Source organism: Lissotriton helveticus, chromosome 8 (assembly GCF_964261635.1).
Source record: "Lissotriton helveticus chromosome 8, aLisHel1.1, whole genome shotgun sequence".
NCBI classification, from domain to species: Eukaryota; Metazoa; Chordata; class Amphibia; order Caudata; family Salamandridae; genus Lissotriton; species Lissotriton helveticus.
Window position 1 is genome coordinate 243,633,205 of NC_136069.1, and position 22,406 is coordinate 243,655,610.

Genomic DNA, 22,406 nt, shown 5'->3' on the forward strand with positions numbered 1-22,406 from the left:
CCACCTCCCTGGGAAATCCCACTCGGGAGAAGATCCCCATCAATGCCCAGCCCACCACAGGGGCTGTGATTGTCCGGAGAGGGACAGCTTCCGGGTACCGGGTGGCATGGTCCACCAAGACCAGGATGAACCTGTTGCCTAGGGCTGTCTTGGGTTCCAGAGGACCCACAATGTCTATGCCCACCCGCTCAAAAGGGGTGCTAACCACGGGAAAGGGTTGGAGGGGTGCCTTGCACCTTCCCCCACTCTTGCCACTGGCCTGGCAAGTCTGACAAGTCCTACAAAAAGTTCCCACGTGCTTCTTCATCTGGGGCCAGTAAAAGTGGGTGACAAGCCGTTGAAAGGTCTTGTCCTGCCCTAGATGTCCTGCGAGTGGCACGTCATGAGCCAGACCCAGTAAGAAGGTCCTTAAGCGCTCGGGTACCACCAGCACACGGGCTGCCCCGGGCTCAATGACCTTAGGCTCACTATACAACAATCCATCTTCCCAGTAAATGAGATGGTGTTTGGACTCTCCACCTGCTGCCTGGTCTGCAGCCTGTTGCCGCATACCAATAAGAGAAGGGCACTCTTTCTGCGCCTTGCAGAACTCCTCCCTGGAGGGACCCCATTCTTGCTGCCAATGGGTCAGCTCAGGCAAGTCTCCCAGTTCGGCTACCTGTTCCCCTGTAGGTACCAGAGCATCCCCCTCCGGGTCTGCTTCCTCCTGGACTGTGGGAACGGCCGGGGCTGGTTTCCCACGCCCCTTGCCCTTCCTCCTCTGGGCAGGTACCTGGGCCACTGTTTCAGGCTCCAAGTCTGCTTTGCCACCCTCGCTGGCGGCCATGGCCCAAGTGGTCGCACAGGCCCACTCAGGCCAACCCAACATCTCCAGATGCACCTGGCGCTCCACCTCCCTCCAGGGAGTACTCTCCAGGTCATTGCCTAGCAGACAGTCTACCGGCATGGAGGGCCTCACAACAACTCTCAAGGGAATGAGACCCCTCCCCACTCGAAGGGAACTTGCGCCACTTTGCAGCGGCGCACCGAGTTGTCAGCTGACACTACCGGGTGTAACACATCTGGGATAACCTGCTCCTCAGAGACCCACTGACATCTGACAGATGTCACACTGGCTCCCGTATCTCTGAGAGCCTCCACCGTCCTCCCGTTGATGGTCACCCACTGCCTGTACTTTTTAGTGTTTTCAGGCAGGTAGGTTTCCTGGACCATCTCTTGGTCTCCTAAAGAGACCAGGGTCATCACTGCCAGCTCCTCCTCCCCACTAGGTACTAACTCCTCCCCCAAGGTTACACTAGTCAAACCCGGTTTGGGAGCAACAGGGGGTGCTAGGGACTTCTTGGGGCACCTAAGGGCAATGTGACCATTCCCATTGCAGTTATAACACCTAATGGGACCTTGAAAGGTACGCCCACCCTTAGGGGGTGGGGGTGCCTGAGACTGGGGGGGCCGGGGACTCCTTTCCAGCTGAACTGTTTTGGGGCCCTTTAGGGAACTCCTTCTTGTTACCTGTGTCCCCCCCACTCTTCTGCTGGGGACCCTGTCCAACTTTGGCTGTGGTACTCACGATCCCCTTGTGGACCCTGGTGCTGGTCCAGCGGTCCGCCTCCTTAGCAAGCTCCCTGGGATCAGTTAACTTACTATCCAAAAAATTGCTGGCGCAGCTCTGGAACACATAGACTCCTCAAGTGCTCCCAACGAATTAAATGGAACAACCCCTCATAATCAGTTGCCTTGCTGCCCTTCACCCAACCTTCCAATGCACGCGTATACAGGTTCACACACTCCACCCATGTACTGGACTCGAGCTTTTTAAAGTTCCTAAACTTCTGTCTATACTGCTCTGGGGTAAGCCCATACCTGAGGCATAGGGCCTCCTTCATGTGGGGATAGGTCATTTTGCCGGCCAATTCTAAGGGTGAGAGGACATCCCTCCCAGAAGCCTCAAAATGTTTCCACAAGCCCGCCCCCCAATCCTCCATAGGCACCTTACCCATCTTAAGAGCAATCTCATAGGCTGTGAACCATGCATAGATATCCTCCCCCCTCTGAAAATTCTGGACTATGTCCTTGGGGAGGTATACCCTAGGCCCATGCACTGGCTGTGCGCTGCCACCATTCGAACCGGACCCCCACTGTTTAGCTTTTAGATCCAGTTCTCTCATGCTCACCTCATGGGCCAGAAGTAACTTCTTTTTTTCCATCTGGGCCTTGAGCCTCAGGACTTCCAGCTCATGTTCTCGCGCTCTCTGGTTCTCTTGAATTTCCTCCGGGGAGAGACCCCTGCTGGAATGGTTGCTGCCAGCCCTTGAGGCTGGTCCGCCTATTGGCAGATCCTTTGCTCCAAAGCCATTCCCTGGTGGATTCTCCGTTTCTTCAGCACCTGTCCCCGCTGCCTCTTTGGCCTCCCACCAGACCTTTAAGGCGTCCTGCAGCTCGTCCTTTCTAGAGCTGCCTTTGATGGGGCACCCAAACTCTCTGCAGTACTTCCTGAGAGCATCCTTGTGGTAGGAATACAGATCCTCAATGTTAAAATCCACTTCTCCCCTGATACTGTCTTCCTTCTCACTTTGTGCCTTCTCACTGGGCACCTTTTCACTGAGTGCCTTCCTGGACTGTGACATGGTGCTTCAAGGAAATTCAAAAATAGGACCAAGAACAAAAAAATAACTCGGTATGTGGTTATGTAGGTCTGCACTAAACTAGTGGTGCTCACCAATCACTGTAGGTCAGGCGCAAACACACATCCTCATCCCACCGCTACACCACCAATGTTAGAATTGGGTGTCCATACTTGGTAGGGCCACGGCCTCTGACCAACTAGGGACCCTCTACTCTAGTCAAGGCAAGGTGGATGTACGTCAAAAGATAATCCCTGCTCACCCCCTTGGTAGCTTGGCAGAGCAGACAGGCTTATCTCCCGGGCAATGTGTACAGTATTTGCGCCACCACTCACAATAATTAGAGGGAACACCACAAACTGACACCACACTGGTATAATATAAAAATCATCTTTTTATATGTTCTTAGGCAGACTTAAAACGGCCATATACCAACATAAAATAGGCTTTGTGTGTCAAAAGTATTCTTCACATGGAAAGTGTTCTTGAAACGTAAAAAGAGTCTGTTGCCAAAAACTTGGGCACCTCAATTTCCCCCACGACCAGTCTTTTATGGAAAGGGGACTGCCCCTCTCTTCAGGGGGATCCGATGATTGGATACACAGAAGAAAGCACACACGCTGTGCCTCCCTCTCCCCCCAGGTGGACGCGCTCGCACTCGTCTCACAATCGAGCGTTACCTGGGGGGGGGGAAGCTGCAGGCTGCTCGGCTCCCGGGTCTCGCAGATCTCGGTGGTGGGGGCACCGGGGGACGCCGGGTTTTCGCGGGCAGAGTCAGGGGCCCACGGCGCTCCTATTTACTGGCAGGAGGGCGGCCTCCTAAACTTTGGCGATGCTTTCTGAAGTTTGGGACTTGGGGAGAGAGGATACTAGCTCACGGGCTCTCGCAGCACCCTCTCTCTCTGCAAATGCAGGTCACCAACACAGCCTTCCCCCGCACACAGCCAGGAGGAGGGGGAAAGGCGATGACCACGGCAGAGTTTCTTTGTCCCTGGACTCTGGGGCCAGGAGGCTAGCTCTTCTTCTAGCCCTTGGAGAGTTCTTCTTGGTAGGAGGGGGACAAAGCACACAGCACAGTCCCAACAGTCCCTCTTAGGCAGGACAAGACAAGACAGCAGGTCAGCTTCCAGACACACAGCAATAGCAGCACTGTTCCTGGGGTCTTCTTACGGTGTCCTCTTCAGCAGGGATTCTCCTCTTCAGTCAGAAGTAGTCTGATTCTAATCTACACGGCTCTTTCCTTTATACAGAAAATAGTCTTTGATGCCTTTGAGGTTTGGTGATTTAAGCACGGGTCGCCCTTGTCCAGGCACTGGCGGCAGGAGTCTCTCGGTCCTGGGGAATCTTCCCTTTGAAGCAGGGAGGCAGGGACATCCGTCACCCAGCAGACAGGGGAGCCGGTATCGCACAGGCAGGGCACAGCCCAGCACCACTCCTCCCCCTAACCTTCAGGGGCAGCCAGCTATCATCCCACTGCTGGAGCTTTCCCAGACCCTGTCACACTCCCTCTAACTCGAACACCCAGGCTGGCCCACAGACAGACTGGACAAGAAATTAGCCACTTTCTAAAAGTGCTATTGTCAGACACAACATTTAAAAACCACCTATGCTAAAAGATGTATTATGGATTTCTGAATCCAGAGAAACCAGGTTTGGATTTTCTATCTTGTTCCTGGGGGAAGATAGGCAGGGACCCATGGGCCCCCACCCCCCCTCATTCTGTCCTATGGGCAGGGTAGCCTTGCTACAGTGAAAAACGAATTTGGCAGCAATCCACTACTGCAGCATGTCCCTTACATCTGTACAGGCCCTACTAGGAGCACTTGCACCTTGGCACTGATCAGCAGTGGCAAAGTGCCCAAAGCATCTAAACCAGCAAAACGTAATCCAGCATAGAGTCAAAAACATAGGAGGCAGAGATCAAAAAGTCAGGGGAAACCACGCCAAGGATGCCAGGTCTAACAGGGGAACTCTAGATGCCTGGGAAAGAATTATATTATTTAGAGGCGACCTTTCATGGGTCTTAAGCTGAATATTACTGCTGACGGACGGCTCAGTAGGTTAATCAACACCTCTTGATGACATGAGTGTAGGGCCCAATGGGCAGCTGCTGCTCATCGAGTGAGGCTTGGTGAATATATTGAGAGAGGAGATTAAAACCTTTACAAGTAATCATCAGGTAAGAGTGACACTATTTTGTGAATCAGAGGTTCTGATAAGCACATGAACTACAGTTTGGATGCAAAAGGTGCAATTGCCCTGTGGTTTGGCATTCAGCAACACTTGTGCATCTCACTGTCACCAATGAAGCTCAGTCTGCAGGTCACCAGAAAGTGCAAATGATCACTTTTTTATTTTCCCTATTAATAGGTTTTTCATTTGCCATAGAATTGTGAGTGTAGTTGTGTACTTTTCATGAACAGATGAGTGTCTGGTAGCATTTTGCTACTTATTAACAATCATCATAGCCAAAAAGTCACAATGATATTCTATGAGCTAAAGCAATCATCTATCTATCTATCTATCTATCTATCTATCTATCTATCTATCTATCTATCTATCTATCTATCTATCTATCTATCTATCTATCTACACTGAAAACAACAACGTTTCAGGGACTTTATCTATCTTCACTGAAAACAACAACGTTTATGGGGACTTCATAATTTGGTGAAAATGTTACTAAAAACATTTTAAAACTTACAAAACCACTGAAATTTACCATTTCTAGTTATCTCAAATAACTATAAGTTGTGTCCTAGAGCAACTATAACTCACACATGTAAGTATGGGGGGTTGGGCACAGGGCCTCACCTGCAGCCAGGGCCTGTGCCCAACCCTGTTGGCACCCAACCCCCTGAACACCCTTTAGCTGTGCTCGGCGTGGGGTTAGGTGCAGGTGATGGCCTGTGCCATTCAAGAGGCACGATCAGAATTTAAGAATGTAAAAAAAAACCCTTGTGAGATATTTTCTGTTATTGTACTGTGAGTGCCCTGGTGCCCACCCGGGGCACCCACACCTTTTTTGACATGTTGGAGTACGCAGGGTGAGGCTCAGGGCCCTTGCAGCCCCTAATGGCTCCCCAACCAGCACTTATTGTTGGTGCGGCAGGAGCCTGCTCCATTGCTTTCCTCCCACCTGGGCATGGGCCTCTTTTTTCTCTACTCCCACTGGGCAGAAGTAAAGCTGCGTTCCCTACCCAGGCAGGGAACAGAGGGTCCACTGGGATGTGGTGCCTGGGACTTTGCTGTTTTCAGGCCCTGGGACAAGGAATCCCTGTGCCCTTGTACAGCTGGGGGAGGTGAGTCTAATGCGTCCTCCCCAAAGAAACACTACGCCAGGGGAATAGGTCCTGGGGGACTTGTTGAAACTCATTGAAGGGGGCCAAATGTCCCCTCTCCAAAAACATGAATTCAGCGTGAGGATGTGGTCCCCAGGACCTTACAGAGGCTTAAGAAGTAGGGTCTCACACCTCCCCTCCACCTCCCGAGGAATAAGAACTCCAAGGTTTAGAAAAGTTGCATGCCTGCTTCACCTTTAAAATATTATGTACACCACCCCTCCACCCCTGACTGGGTTAAAACTGAAAAGGGCAGGAGCCCACCCTCTTTTTTGGATAGGACCTCAAATCTGCATATCCATGGCTACGTTTAAAAAAACTGTTTTTGGCTCCAGCGAGGTACATCTGGGGCCAACCCTCTACCCTAGGAGGGCAGGGTATCCCTACTCTGCCCCCTCATTATGGTTTTTTTCTACATTCCCTTCCAAGGACAGGGCACTAAGTCCCTGAGTCCCAAATTGGTTGGCACAACATCTCTGGGTATAGTTATGTTCAGATTTTACACACACAACCATTGAAATTCAGCTGTTATAGTAACCTGAGCTAGCTACAACCTATGTCCCCGCAATGCACTGCTTATGACCTCACATATTACATCACTCATGACATGAATTTAAGAACCCAGTGGTGGTTGGAGACCTGAATGCTAAAGTTTCCACCCATAGTTTGGGGCTTTTTTGCTAACTTCGCTAAGGATGAAGCATTAAATATACCGCCTGCTCAATTTCCAAATCATTGTTGAACCGATAGAACAGGAACAATTTTACTAGAAAGCTTAAGAAATCTGGAGGCATAAGTAGTCAATGGGAGATTAGAAAAAGATATCCCAGCGAAAAATACACGTTTGGGACCAAAGGGGGGCTCCATTCTAGATTATGCAATTTCCTCTGTTCATTTTTTTAATAGATTATCAAATATGGACATTTTAGAAAATCAATTTAGTGACCATATGGTGATTAGTTTAAAAATAACTGTCCTGTGCTTGGGAGAGCTCTTGGAAATTTAAGGATAAAGTAGTAGCTTTTAACAAAGCAACATGGTAGAATTTACTGGAATTCTTTGGCCATCTTAAAATTAAAAGAGTCTATAACCATTTTAATAGGTGACAGGCAGCTCAGAGTAACAGAATATCTGATCACCCTCAAAATAATTAGCTGGAAACGTATAGTCATAGTATAAACAGTATGGTTATGTTTTGTAAATATTTCCACCAAATAATTAAGACCTGGTCTTAATCCATTATTTCAAATAAATAAGGATTTAAACAAATTAGTGAGGGCCCAATTTTTGAATTCTTTCCCTGAACGAAATAGACTAATAGGTTTACTAAAGAGAAAAAGCCAACGGAAAAATCGCTCCTTAAAACAAAAAAAGGAAAATTATGAATGGTTTCAATTAAAAGAAGCTGCTTCCAAAAATAATTCAAAACAGTACTGGGAAATAATTGCGGAAAGTTGTGGTACTTGAATTAAATCTCTACCCATTTCAATAAATGAAGAATAGAAATCCCACTTAGTAGAACTTTATTCCGCGAATTCAAATTCCTTTTGGCCCGACTTCTCTCGAATGAACTCCCCATAAATTTCAGTTTACAATAATGCTCCTAATAAGGAGTAAGTCTTTACACTGATAAAATTTTTTAGCACTTATGGGGCAATGGGCGCAGATGAAATCCCCATGTCATTTATAAAAAAGAGCCTATATTATGGACAACGTATCTTACCCCTCTGTTTGAATATTGCTATTTGTATGGGAGAACCCCTCATCATGGTCAGGTAGCATCCTAATTCCGCTGTATCAAAAGGACAGAAGACATCTTCCAGGTAACTACGGACACATAGCATTATTAGATGCAGTAGGGAAAATCTTTGACCGCAGTATCCTGGAGAACCTCACTGATTGGGTAGTAGAAGAGAAACTCCTCCCCATTGAGCAAGCAGGGTTTAGGAAAAAACATTCCACCTTAGACAACATCTGTTTGTTGGAACTAATAGAAGAGAAATATATGGTCTTTCGCAGGACAAATATCTATGTAGCATTTATAACTGGTGATTTCTTTGGAAAACGTTATATGAAATGGGGCTGCCTTGTAGTCTGTTATCCATAGTTATTGGGAAAAATAGAAAAGTTAGTCATTTTAATTGGCGAATTGGTCCCGTAAAATTGGAGATTGTAGATTCTTACCTTTATCTGGGGAATGTTATTTCAAGTAGTACAAGGGTTAGTCCCCATATTGAACATTGACTTTTAGTTTTTAAAACAAAAGTTTCTCCTACTTTGTTATACGCAATTGAATCGATACCAGTAATAGAATGGAGCTTTTTGGATAAGATCGAAGGCTAAATCTTCCATAAATTATGTAATTTTAATACACTTGTCCCAATAGCCGCCCTTAGGCTAGAATTTTTCACAAGGTTTACTTTGGTAATACATTGGGCTTATCAGCTAAAGAACAGTGAACCATTTTCATTGAGGAGTTTTATGCGACAGGATATTTTTGTAGGACAAATGTATAAATAGTCTGTTTTTAGCGATTTCTTCTTGGCACTGCAACATTTTAGTGTGCAAGAGGATTTCGTGTTATCCTTCTCTCTCGGAGAAATAACATATTTTTTAAAGATTTCAAGTGGCTTATTAGCTATCAGAGAGATGTTCATATTTGCAGAGCAAGGTCCAGACTGGAAACAATAGCCAAGGATGCTTCCCCGATAGTTTCTCAGAAGGACCTCTCCAGGAACTTAAGCCACGGTATTCATCGATGGATTACCCTTTGCCGTTTGAACCTTTTACCATTAAATGATTTAACCGTAATTTGGTCACCTAATAGGGAAGGTGGAAACGAATGCAACTTTTGTGATCTGGATATTTAGAACTTTGATCACATCTTGTTTGTATGTCCGACTTTGACTACATCTCGATTTAGGTGGCTTCGTCCGATGTTTATCCAGAAGGGCATCAAAAATGTTTTGTCTGCTAGAGAATTTTTGTTTTGTCCAAAAAATGAAATAGTATGCACACAACTTTTTAACTTTTTAGGGAGTTTATGAACATAGTTTACATTTTCTTAATTAGACCCAGAGTATGGTTGGCTATGCATTTAATTAGTTTTCTTATATTGCCTTCAAAGCTCCAAGTTCTGATGTCACTTTGACCTTTTGGATTTACTTTTTCACTTGCGGAAAATATATATTTATGATTGTTGTTAACTCTTTGCTGTTTGCGCTAAATTAGTTTTTTTCCATCTTAAATGAGTCCTACGGGAAATGTTTTTGCTGCTTTATGATGCTCTTTATATAAAATATTTGGTGCTTCAATGATATTATATCTTTCCAATTTTTACTTATGCTTAACGGGATTTGATCCTTTATTGTTTTAGTATAGGAGGTAACTTTTCAATTGCTGTTATGCTGGTGCTGCTATATGATGCACTTTATATAATAATTTGTCATTATGGTTGCTATATGATGCACTGTATTTAATAATTTGCCATTAGGTGAAATTGCTTTCTTATGTTAATCTAATTGCTCATTCTCTAAAATATCATATGGTGTCATTTTTTCGCTTTTCTCTACTGAAGGGTCCTATTGCTGCCTAAATATTACCTCAGAGTCGATTTTGGAAATCTTTTTTGTTTCTTGATGTTCTAACTCTGTATTAATTGAAGTAGCGATGTAGATAGAAGGGTTTTACTGAAGTGTTTTTATAATTATTGCTGGGTTTCTAACATAACTATTTATGTACATTTTAAGTGGATCTCATTAGAGGTCCAAATTCTTAATAAACATATTGAATTGAATTGACATGGTCAGTGACATTACTGATGACATCTCAAATTACATCACTAATAAAATCATCAACAGAACCACTCACGCCTACTCAGATACCCATACAGCCACTCACACAGCCATTCACTCACTTTTACAGCTAGTAACAAAGCAACTCATTCACTCATCCAGCCACTCACACCCATTCACTCACCAACACGTCCACTTTCCTATCCATTCTGAAATCTATAAAATCACCCACACACCCACTCCCTCAACTATATAGCCACTTACACCGACACTGTGGAATACCGCCACTTTCATATCCACTCACTTACCCATACACCCACTTAAATAGCCAATTACTAACACATACTCTAACTTACACACCCAGAGGCTCACCCATAGAGCCATTCCCATAGCCACTCAGTCATCGATGCAGCAACTCACACTCAGCAACCCACAAAGTCACTTGCACAGACACTCACACACCCATACAGCCACTCAGTCAGCCACTCACTCACAGATTCAGACAGTCAAACAGTCACTCACTCAATAGTATAGAAAAAATAGTAATTCAACTTAGTGGCTTATTTTTATTTGCTCTGTTTACCTTTTCTGCTTGTTTTTCTGCCCTGTTTTGCCTTTTTCTGCTTGTTTCTTCCTTCTTACCACCATTTCCTCCTTCTGTGGTTTCCTTCCTTCTACAACCCAGTGCCCCGCCCTCACCCAGGACCTACATAATGGAGGCCAAAGCATGATGCCATTGAGCAGGTCCTCATGTCAGTTCCCCCTGCAACAGTTCTCCTGTCCAGCTTGCCCGCTATCTGCTACCGTCTGTTGCCTGTCTATCTACTGCTCTTAGTTTTTGCCTTCTCTGCTAATTTCTTGCTCTTTTTTGCCTTTTCTGCTAATATTTCTCCCCTTTGTTTTGCGTTTTCTGCTCATTTTCAGCCTCTGCCTTGCCTTTCCTGCTGTCTTTCTGCTCTCCATTTTGATTATTCTGCTTCTTTTTCTGACCACTGTTTTGTCCTCTTCAGCTAGGTTTGTCCTTTCCTGCTTTTCTACCCTCGGGTTTTGCCTTTTCTTGTTTTTTTCCTGCCTCTGTTTTGCCCAATTCTGCTCTGTCATGCCGCTTCTGCTTGTTTTTCTGCCCTGTGTTTTACCTTTTCTCCTTGTTTTTCTGCCCTCTGTTTTGCCTTTTTCAGCTTGTTTTTTGCCTCTTCCTGACATTTCCTTTCTCCTGTCACCCAGCACCGCACCATCCCCCAGGACCTACTTAATGAATGCCACAATGCAACCTCATTGAGAGGGTCCTCGTGCCAACTCCCCCTGCAACAGTTCTCCTGTCCAGCTTGCCCTCAGTCCACTAACCTTTAGGGTATGAGACAAAGTTAGTTGGGATCCTTATAACTGGTAAATGTCAGTGGTTTTGTTAGTTTCAAAGGTATGTTTTCCGTGACATTTTCACCTAACTATAACATCCCTTTTACCTTTGTTTTTTTTCAGTGGATTTCTAAGGTTTTTTTTATATGAAGTTAGATATTCTTCCAAATCCTAGGTATAACACCACTTTAACCTTTTTCAGTGAACTGCTAGAGGTAAGATGTCCATTGTAATGCAGAGTGGGGAGGCTGAATGCTGGGTGAGGTCTGGCATTATCGGTTGTGTTGCCCCATCAAGCTTGCTTTCCCTACTCTCTCTCCTCATTGCCTTTCATTGTCCAAGTCCATACCCTTTCCCCCTCGTCCACCCTTGTGTGGCCTTTGTTCTGCCACTGCCCTTCCCGCCTGCCCTGCACAGTTAGCTTGCTGTCCCTATCCACTTCTTTCCTGCCCTCTGTTGTCCACATTCATGCAACTGCCCCCTCTCTCCAGCCCTGCATGATCTGATGTGCCGCTACTGCCCACCACTTAGCTTGAAATCCCTACCCACTTCTGCTGCCCTATGTTGCCTAAGGCTTTGCACCTTTCATTGCCCTCCTGCTTAGCCCCTACCCTCCTTCCCGCTGCCTTCCGATGTCTGCGTGCATGCCCCTGCTGTCTCCCTTTACCCCAGCATGTTCCATGGCCCCTCTTGTCTATTTACAGTGTTTTGGTAATCTGCCACTGCCCTTCCCACTTGCTTAGCATGGTCAGATGTCTGCCGCCTGTCCCTGCCCCCTCCACTGTGCTTTCCATTGCCCACGTTTCTTGCACCTATCCCCTCCCTCCTGACCTTAATGGCCAATGTTGCTGCCTTTCTCTTCTGCCCTCCATGCTTTCTTGTGCTGCAATTGCCCTACTGTCCGCTCTGCATGGTCTGTTGTGAAGCAACTGCCTGTTATTTTCTGTGTCCAGCCCTACCCCTCCCTCTTGCCCACCATGGCTGTTTTGCTGCCACTAACCCTTCATCTTGCCAACCATGCTCTTTTGTGCTGCCACTGGCCCGTCCACCAGTCCCGTGTGGTCAGCTTGCTGCCCCTGACACCCTCCTCCCATCCCACCAACTATTGTCTGTGTGTGTGCCATTATAGTCTCCTTGTTGCCCTCCATGGTGTGTTGTGCTTTGAGTGCCTATCCCGCCTGCACTGCATGGTCAGCGTGCTGCTTCTGATCTACCCCCTTGCTCCCAGCCTTCCGTTTTCCATGTGTGGGCCCCTATCCTCTGCCTCCTCTAGTCCATTGGCATTCCCTTCACCCTTCATCCAGCTCTTAATGGTCCGTTGTGTTGCAACTTACCCTCCTGCCTGTATGGTCAGCTTTCTGAACTTGCCTCATTCCTCTCCTGTCTCCATTGTCCATGTACATGGCTCTATCCCCTCCCTATTGCTTTCCATAATCTGATGTGCTGCAGTGCCCTCCCACTTGCCATGTGTAGTGTATTGTGCTGTTGCAACCCTTGGCTCCTGCCCTCCAAGGTCATTTTGGTACCCTTGTGCACCTCCCTCCTGCCCTCTAGTGTGCCTACCCCATTCCTCCTGCCCTCCATGCCCCAATGTACCATTCATGCCAACATCTTGAACTTGGAAAGAGGGAGATGTTGGAGAAGAAAAAATCTGGGCAATTGATTTTCCCCATTGACTTACACTAAAAAAGAGGAGATTTTAGTTAGGTGATGGCTAAAATGAAGCCTGTTGGGCTTAAAAACATAAGGAATGTCATGTCTGGATCAGGTCTATTGGCTTGTAAGGCTGTACTGCCACTGCTTCTCACTTCTTCCCTCAATCCTCTGTTGTGTTGCCAAAGCCTCTCTTGCCTGTCCTGCATTGTTGGTTTGTTCCCCCTGCCCTCCTTTCTTCTGCCCTCCATGGTCTTTTTTGCTGCCACTGTCCATCCTGTCCAGTATGGTCAACTTGCTGCCTCTACCCCTCCTCCCTGCCCTGAGTTGTCAAGTTCATGCCCCTGACCTCTGTCTCCCCAAAGTGTTCCAATGAACAACTAGTTTTCTAGCATTCTAAATTAATTACAAAAGTGTGGCATGCCTGAAGTCATCTTGATGTAATCTAACTGTAATCCCATAAGCACTTCTTTTAGAAATTATGAAAATGATGTGGTCTTTTTCCCATAGAAAATAAGGTTAATGTTCTAAATAACTAAATTAGAACCCAATTTTTGTGTTCTTTATTTGCATCAAAGGGCTTTTAAATGATTTGCTATATTTATGTTTATTTATCCAAGTGAACGAGCAAATATTTATTGCACAGGGAACGGTTACGGCCAGAGCTGGAAACTTTTCAATTGGGGAACAAGGTTTGAGTTTTGGTTTGGCTCAACATCCTGTGATTCTTGGCAAATCACTTAATCTCTCCATGCCTAAAAGCAAAATGAAATTGTCTGGTTTTGTTCTGACTAATCCGGAGGATTAACAGTTCTTTAATTGAGTTAATTGTGATTATTAAGCTGGTGTTTAAAGGGCATGTTTCAGTCTGCATGTCAGAATGTTTAATGAAAAAGAAGAGGAAGATATTTGAGTACTCCATTTAAAATGTGTCCTCATTTTGCTTTCTGCAGCACTAATCATATTTTTTGACAAAATGAGGCCCCTCAGTGTGTTACTTTCTGAATTAAATGTTTTAAGTTTTACCGGTTTAATCCAATCAAAATGGCTTCAGGCGTGCCACACATGTATCATAAATAAGACTCTTAGCTCTTTAGTAGTTCTTTAGAACACTCTGGGACCCATGGCATCCTTGGTACGATACTGAGTACTACTCCATTGTCTGGCCCTCCCTGCTACAGAGCTGCCATGTTTTCCAGTTCCATGTGTAATGTGATGGTCCAGTCTGTGTCTTTTCTTTAAAATCTGGGACTTCTAGCTTTATTTTATAATGGACTAAACTAGACTATAAGTCCTAGAATTCAAAGAAAAAGACACAAACTGGAGCGGCACAATTTGCATGGATTTGGGAATCTTGACATGGCTGCTGTGAGGGCTCACTGGAGACAAAAGAAGCAGTTAGCACGGGTAGACATTCTTCGTACACCAACTCTTTAACAAGGTCGAGCCACAATAACAGTGTTCAAGCCCCTCCTTCCTTAGAGTAGCACTATTGGGATATATTTGGGCTAGTTTTGGTCGGCTTTGGACTTAAGAGTATTCTATAAAAATCTGGCAACATTGTCTGGGAGGCTGCAGTAGAGCACAGGGGAATTAACTGATAGTCTGCTCCTGATGAAGTACATGTTTAACTGAGAATGTCCAACTTTATTCTCACATGGCTGAGAAAGATAGGTTGATTTTACAGAAAATATGTTCTCCTTTTAGCTGCTGGAGCGCCTTCCATATCCTCTGAAAAAATCACGAAAAACAGTTTTCTCTCAAATATGACTCCTGAAATCCCAGCAGACGGTCAACATTTTTTGCAGGGTAAAATCTCATTAGAACACACCACAATTCCTAAAATTAACATGGTACCTCCAACAAATGATTTATATTTTACCTAAAATCTGTTATAAACCTTTATACATGCTCCTTTTTGAGACTCTCAAAACCAGCCAATCGGTAAAATGCATTTCGATAGGGACCATTTCCCAGAGTCCTGTAATGGCTGCCACAGCATGTTGTCCATGTTGTGGCCAGCCAATAAAGGAGAGTCTCATTGGGGCCCCCCCACGTGCCCTCTGTATGTGGGTGTGCTCACTCTGCCCCTTACATGTTTTTTTAACTCATTTACAGGACACAGTGACCTGAATGTTGTAATGACTTCTAAAACATATTGTCCGGTTTAAACCAACCAATCAGGATTGACTAGTCCCCGTTAAATTGCCCAATTAGGGAATATCTGGACACCAACTGTCAAGATATACAATTATGTTTTAATCTTAATTACTAAAAAGCTACTGAACAGACTTACATCAAATCACAAAAAGCACGGTCTACAGACCAAGATCTAGCTTCCTGCCAAATGTGGTGTATTTCATTCTGCAATTTTTGCTGTAGCCTGTGTTAAATCATCTATGGAAAATGTATGGGGATTTTGTATTTTGGGTCCCCCTTTTCTGTCAGCCCCCACTTGACAGATCACCTGGAAACTTTTCATGCACAATGCAATTTAGAAACTTGACCTTAATGTGACATGCTTAGGAATGCTGGTTGAAGAATGTTCTGGTTTAACAAATGTATTATTTTTACTAAGAAACATATTGTTTGTAATGACTAAACACCCTTTTCTCACCATGTTCCTCAACATGCTTGAATAGAATGTGTACGTTTGAAAACAGTAATACTTGTTCATGTTGCTGAAATATATCACTAAACAGTGAATTTGCAAGTTGATGTTTCTCTTCTTTAGCATTGCACATTTTTTGCACCCTGAAACATATAACATTAGAAGGTTAAACTCTGCGTGATGCCTATGGAAACGGAGGCTTATAAATGAAAAAGCTACACACAATAGATGTAACAAACGTTGTGATAAAACATCGCAAGCTGCACGTAATTTTGTGGGAACGAAAGTGCTGAACCTGCCCTCAAAACGAGTGCTGTTACTGGATTGAATAAGAAAAAGTAGAAACGTGATACATTGTCTGCAACATATTTCTTGCCTTTTAATATTGCTGCATATTCCTAGTCAGACACACCTGAAAAGCTGAGACCTAGACCTTTTTTTCCCTTGTCCCTTGCTGACATCCATGGCTACTGCTGCATCTGTTCATCCCTTACATTACTTTTGATGCTTGACTTTTACAAATTGCTACTGCAACTGTTTGTTCATATATTGCTGAGACCAAGCTGAGTTTCATGAAGTACTCTTCATGGGAAGTTCTTCTGCTTAAATTAGATTTCGAACTTTAATCATTCTCTTAACTCACTCATTTCCTTTAGACTCGAACTCTTCATGAGTTCTAATAACTTTAAATTCTGATACTGTTCTTTAGAATAGGGAGTTTGGTCCTTTATTGGAACACGCTTAATGTATTATCTGAATATCTCTTCTGACCATTATTTTTTATGAGCTTTCTGTAAACGTACTTGATATTATTGACTAATTTGAAGAAAAATAATAAAATATACTTACTAATCTCTTTATGAGAAATAAAACGTTTCAACTATTTAAAACTGTCATCATTGACTGAGCTTAAAACTGTTAATGAGATTTCACTTATAATGAAATAGCTCCTGACTCAAAATACGGTGCCAAAGATCCTTCACCTGGGGTGATCTATCTGAAGAAGCCAGCACTGGTATGGGTCTTGACCATGTAAGTGGTAGTTAAAGAAATAGGTGAACCACATTATTTACATTTTGCCCCTGACCCATGTCAGCACCATTCATCTTTACTTTGATTTCATAATCAGCCCCCACTAATAATTTTATTCTAATCTTGATCCTGCCATTATCTAGTATCTTTCTTATTCAGAACGTCCTCACACTGAGGTTGAATCCACCCTAACAGTATAATTTTATGAGGCTGGAAAGAATTTACCTATGATGAACAATGCCATACAAGTTTCAGTGAGTTTTTCTTATCTAATATATACTGCAGAACATAGAATATCAGGTTATTGTCCAACTTATTTTCTACGCCCTTTCATCTTTATGGAATGTGATTTGATTTATGGAGGATGTGTGATGGTTTGACCTTCTACACTCCTGTAGTGATAGAGTAGGCTGCCAGTGGTGACATGGAATGTGTTCTGTAATGCAAGGAAAATAAATGGGCCATGATTTATCCCAAATGTGTTATATTGTGGGTGGGTAGACCTAATTGGAATGTAGTAGGCCCCTCATACCCTTTATCCCCCTTGTTTCTGAAATTGCTTAAATACTGATAGTGATCGTCCTGACTGCTGAGTTTACTTAAATATTCCATTTAGTCCCATGTTCCTATAGTTGATTATGAATTCAAGATTCTTGGTGAATTCAATGTGTATTGTGTACAATACCTTCTTCCAGAGGATCTCTGTTTACGTACCGAAGTGTCCGAGATAGAATTTTACAAGCCATTTACATTTTCAGTTCCACAACTGGAATCTTTTAATGAAATCAGGCCACAAGCCATTATTTATGCAAATGTTTACACTTGCCACATAGAACAGATATCTCCATACATCTATGGAGTTTCTTAACACATTTCTGTTTCAGCCTTTTACAATTCACGCTGACTTTATGACTTGTGGACCTTTTAAATTTGGTGTGAAATGGCTTAGTTGACGACCCGTCCTCAGTTACTTATTTTAACTAGCTCTGTGTCATAATTTTGTAATAAGCATACATTTTGCAGCACCCCTCATATAAATGTTTTTCTTTGGATGACAACATGAAATCAACACTGCTTTAATTCCCTTGCAGTTATGACAATAAATTCTAGAAAATGGTACTAACAACTACATGTTTTTTTCTGTTCTTTTTTTACAGATGGCTGAAAAATGGAACAGTCATAGATCTGGAAAGCGATTACCGATATACATTGGTAGAGGGAAGTTTTATAATTAGCAGTCCTATCGAAGAAAAGGATTCTGGATGGTATCAGTGCTTAATATCCAACACCTTTGGTACTGTACTGAGTAGAGAAGCTGCACTACAGTTTTCTTGTAAGTAAAATTGGAATTATAAAACAAATATGCTCTCATGAATGCAAATAATGTTTTCAGTTCCGTGAGCAGGCTCCATTTGTTCTACAATGCATAAGGAAAGAACATTGTCATTACATTCACTTTTTCATGTAATCTTTTTCTATGTCACAATAGTCTAAATTGAACAGTTCTAAATTGAGCAGACAACCGCTTTATGGTGCATGGGGATAGATTTAAGAAATGTAATTCTCTTCATCAAGATCACATGACATTGGTAAAGATCAAATGTCTATTTCCAGGAGTTTAAAGCTGTAGTTTTTCTTAAATAAAAGTGATGTATTTCACGAAATCTAGTAACAAAACGTACATTTGATGAAATATTTTATATTGTGCACATGCTCCCGCGACAGAATATCTTAGTCGTTTAGCAGTTTAGAAGTGTTTCTATAGTAATCCAGTATAACGAGAGCAACAGTAAACAACAAAGGAACATTTAATTTATGCTGCAGTTTAGATTAAGTGTGCTAGTATAAAGTGATACATTTGGTGTTGTCGACTGAAAAAATGCTACAAGGGCAAATCTCTGGGCTAGCATGGATTTGAATCATAAAGTGTACTCAGACACAACTTCCAAAGACTTGCTTTATCTTGTGTGTCAACAATATTGTCTGTGATCATGATGTATGAGTAACACTCAGAAGTAGTTTAATTTGGCTTCTTTGCATTTTACCACTTAGCCCAATCCAGAGGTGCCTAGAGAACTTTGAATCCTGTTGAGGCCACTCATTAGACATTTTTGTAGTTTACTAATCTAAAAATAAATTAGGAAAACTGTAGTGGGGAAGGACTCTCTGAGGTATTGAGGGAGAGTGGTTAACCAGTAAAATCCAATAGAATCAAACAGAAGATAGATTAGCAACATGGGGCAAGAGGAGAAAGAGTTTGGAAACAAAGAGTTTCACAGAGGATGTAAAAAGGACTACTTTGGAAAGCAGGATAAGATACCTGGAGGTGTGGGATGCCATATTTGGAAATGGTGGAATTGTAGTTAAGTATAGTTTGGTAGATGGATTGGTGAGACTAGTTTAGAAGGTGAAGGTAGAGCTTTGGACAGACATTGTGAAGAAAGATACAGAGGTTATGGAAAGTCCAGAGTGAGCTGAGAAAATCTTGATGGAAATTGGGGACTCCTGGAGACTGGAGGTTGCGGATTTGGGAGCATAGGAGGAAAGCGTGGGAGGAAGCAAACTAATGGGAGGTAGGGAGAAGTTAGGGAAAGCTAATAAAGGGCAGGAGACTTACTAATCAGAAACAAGAGAGTTGCTGAGAATATAGCACCCCTTCTGGAGGAGTAGGAGAACACTTGGGAAGCAACTCAGAAAGGCACATATGAGAATATAAAAAAGTATTTCTGCACTTTTTGGTTGGTAGCAATCAGACTGACACTGGTTATAAAGGTGGGCCCCACAGAACACTCCAGGACCTGTGAAGATCAGGCAAAGGACTGCCCTGCTGTCTACAATCTGAAAGAAGACTGGACGTGCTTGAGCCCAGGACCCCAGTATGGACTCCAGGGGTCAACTGACTGATCTTCTGCTTGAACTACAGAGACGCAAGCTTCTAGAGGCCTCTTTTCATGCAACTGCCCAGCTGACCCGTTCCAACTGGACCTGTCCTGGACCCTGCTGCTGGCCTCTATTTGAGTGTGTATTAACTTCCGAGAGTTGCTCTGAGGTCCTGGACCCTTGATTGATGTACGAATGCACTTCTCCTGTCTCCAAGCTTCAAGAAGTGAGACTTATAAAGCTTCTGCCTGGAGAAATGACAGAGACCAAAATCACCTTTGAAGTCGCAGTTGTTGACGTTGAATCACCGCTAGTCCAAAGCTTGATCGTTTGCTCTGCAGAAGGAGATCTGACTTCCAGAAAAGTTTCAATGTTCAAATGTAGAGGACTTCATCGGAAGTGACGCCAAGCAGCATCTGGTTGATGTTGTGTTCATCCTGGGTACAGAGTTTGGAATTCGCCACTCAGAGCTGTCCTGTCGTCAACCATCACACCAAAAGTCTGCTCTACAGTACCTCCAAGCCCTGCTTCGGATCCAACCTGCAGCTGACTCGTTGACGACCACATTTCCTGCATTAATCTTTCTACGTCAGAAGGTACATTTTCCACCAGGATGAACCTGGACCATTTATCTTACTGGCAACTGATTGTCGTTACCCTTAACTTTGACCTGGTCTAGCCTGACCAGATATCTGCGGTTGATCGTTTGTGCTTTTTGCCGGTATTATTAATTCAAACTTTAAATGTTCATATGTTTGGTCTGCTCATTGGATTTTTGTCATTTTCTTGTCATTTTATTTATTAAAATGTTGTTTATTTTTCTATATTACTTTGGCATTTTTCTTGTGTTGTTTTCCCTTCATTATGATTTGAGTGCTGCAGACATGTTTTACACATTGCCTCTAAGTTAAGTCTCGCTGTTTTGTGCCAAGCTACCCGAGAGTTAAGTCAATGTTTATTTTGTGGCATTACTGGTTCACCCTGAAAAATATTGTGAATACTATTTGATTGGGGTCTCACTCCCCGCACTCCCTCCCCCTCAATTTATCCTCCAGTTGAGCTCATACAAGCCCTTGTGAACTGGCCCCATTGTTTGAAATACAAGAGTATGAAAAAATGTTTTCATGTGAAGGAAGACTGACCATTCAATTAGGAGGCCACCAAATTATAGACGTTACTTTGGGATTATTTTGAAGATTATGGAGCCGATTTAAAAGGCATTTATGAGTATGTGAAATTGTACTACAGGAGCACTTCACATACTCATAAATGCCTTTTGAATTGGCCTTTCTTTTAAAAAAAAAAAATGATTTCAACTTTCATAATTCGGGAATAATATTCTTCAACTTCAAAACCTAACCGAGAGCATGACCTGGAACGCAGATTTCCAATGTGCTTCTTGCTTTGCATGGTTTATGAACATCTATATAAATTGTGCCACTTACATGGTAATGGAGCATACAATTTGATAGCCACGTGGTGTTAGAATCTAACTGCTGGCAGTGCCAAAGATAGCACAGTGAGAACACAGAAACATCTGCAGCGCTGATATAGTCAATTAAACTTAAGGTAGAAAAATCCTTGCTTCAACACTTTCATTTCTTTCTGAAATGCCAGTCTGGCCAGCAAATTGTGCATTGTTATGGTACATCCGAGAGGAGTCCACCTGCTTCCATCTCTGTGAATGCTTCATGACAGCTGTGACCTGCTCGTGTCGCTTATAGTAAATTACCTGCAGCATGTCACTGAAGGTGTTGAGATATGATATCAGGCCATCGGTTTGACTGACATAAGGAGAAACTGACTCCGTGGCCTGAAGTTATTCCTTTCCTGCAGCCGTACGTGCTCGGACACTTTTGGCCACAGCTCTTAGGCATCAACAAATCAAACCTGCTATTTAAGTAAACGTTCATAATTCTAATTTGAAATAATATGAAACATTTTGATAAAACTAACTTTCCAAATTGTTGAGAGTTGTGGCAAATCTTTCTCTGCGGAGAACAGGAATTGTAACTGCAAATATAATGCAATCCTCATAGAAAGGCAGTGCTAAAGATCTCTTCATTCTGCCTGGTGCATGTACATACTACACCTAATCTGCCTATGCAAGGACCTGCGCCAAGCACGTAATCAGCTTCTCAAAGAACCCTTCAGACAGGGAGGCATCAGGACAAGGAGACAAGCGTTGTTACCTTGTTTTAATCCAGACAATACACAACTAAATTGCAGACTGGTCAAATTCCTTATGCTTGCCGAACAAAGAACGCCAAAGCTAGCGGAAACTGAATAACGCTTGGGCCGACACTGCTAAAAAGGACACACCATTAATCAGACAAAAATATGAACACACTACTTGAAGCTAAGGCAAGACCCTCACAACAAGCGAAGATAATTGGCCCAAAACAATTACGAGGATCTGCAAAGAATTCCATGCGGGACTAAAATATGCATCTGTACTTATAGCAGAAGACACTTAAAGCGCCACATAACTCCTACAATTAATTTGGACCTTATATCGGTAAAGAAGTTCCCAACAAGGGTTTTTTTTTATTTTTATTTTTACAGCACACAAACATTGATGGATTTGTTAAACTTATTTTAGGATTTTAGGTAATGTATTGCAATGGTTTTAAGTAACTATGCAGGAAATAAAGAATCTGGTGCATGTACAGAGAAGCAAACAACATACCGGTTGACATACATATATAGAGGCAGGGCTTTAAGGGGGATGAAAAAACTGAGGTGGGGTCTCTCAGAGGGACGTGGCTGATGTAATTATGGGCGTGGCTTAAAACAAGTAAGCTAAAAAACTGCGCCACCTGGCTGGTATTTTGCTGTTCCTGTCATTGCATCCATATGTATGATACAGCAAGTAACATTATACCTAAAACAAGCCAAGACTATTGGCTTTGTCAATGGTTGTTATTTGCATAAGATAAATAAGCAACAACTATGGCTTTGTTTTACACAATTTTGTAAATGCTTCAGTTCTGAAATGATGAGACTGTGAAAGAGCTAAAATGTGTCTCTCTGAAGTTACATCAATGGCTATGAGCAGTTGTACTGCTGCAGACTTGAGGTTTTTTTTTCACCTTGAGAGTGAGGGCAAAAATGGAGA

At 43.2% G+C, this 22,406-nt stretch overlaps 1 protein-coding gene across 1 annotated transcript in view; it reads left to right on the forward strand.

Annotated features, from left to right (window-relative positions):
• CNTN5 (contactin 5) overlaps positions 1-22,406 on the forward strand; it is a 2,147,338-nt gene that overhangs the window by 835,837 nt on the left and 1,289,095 nt on the right. The window contains exon 7 of the mRNA XM_078656993.1: positions 17,566-17,741. Coding sequence (XP_078513119.1) covers positions 17,566-17,741 — 176 coding nt within the window. The remainder of the gene's footprint in view (positions 1-17,565; positions 17,742-22,406) is intronic.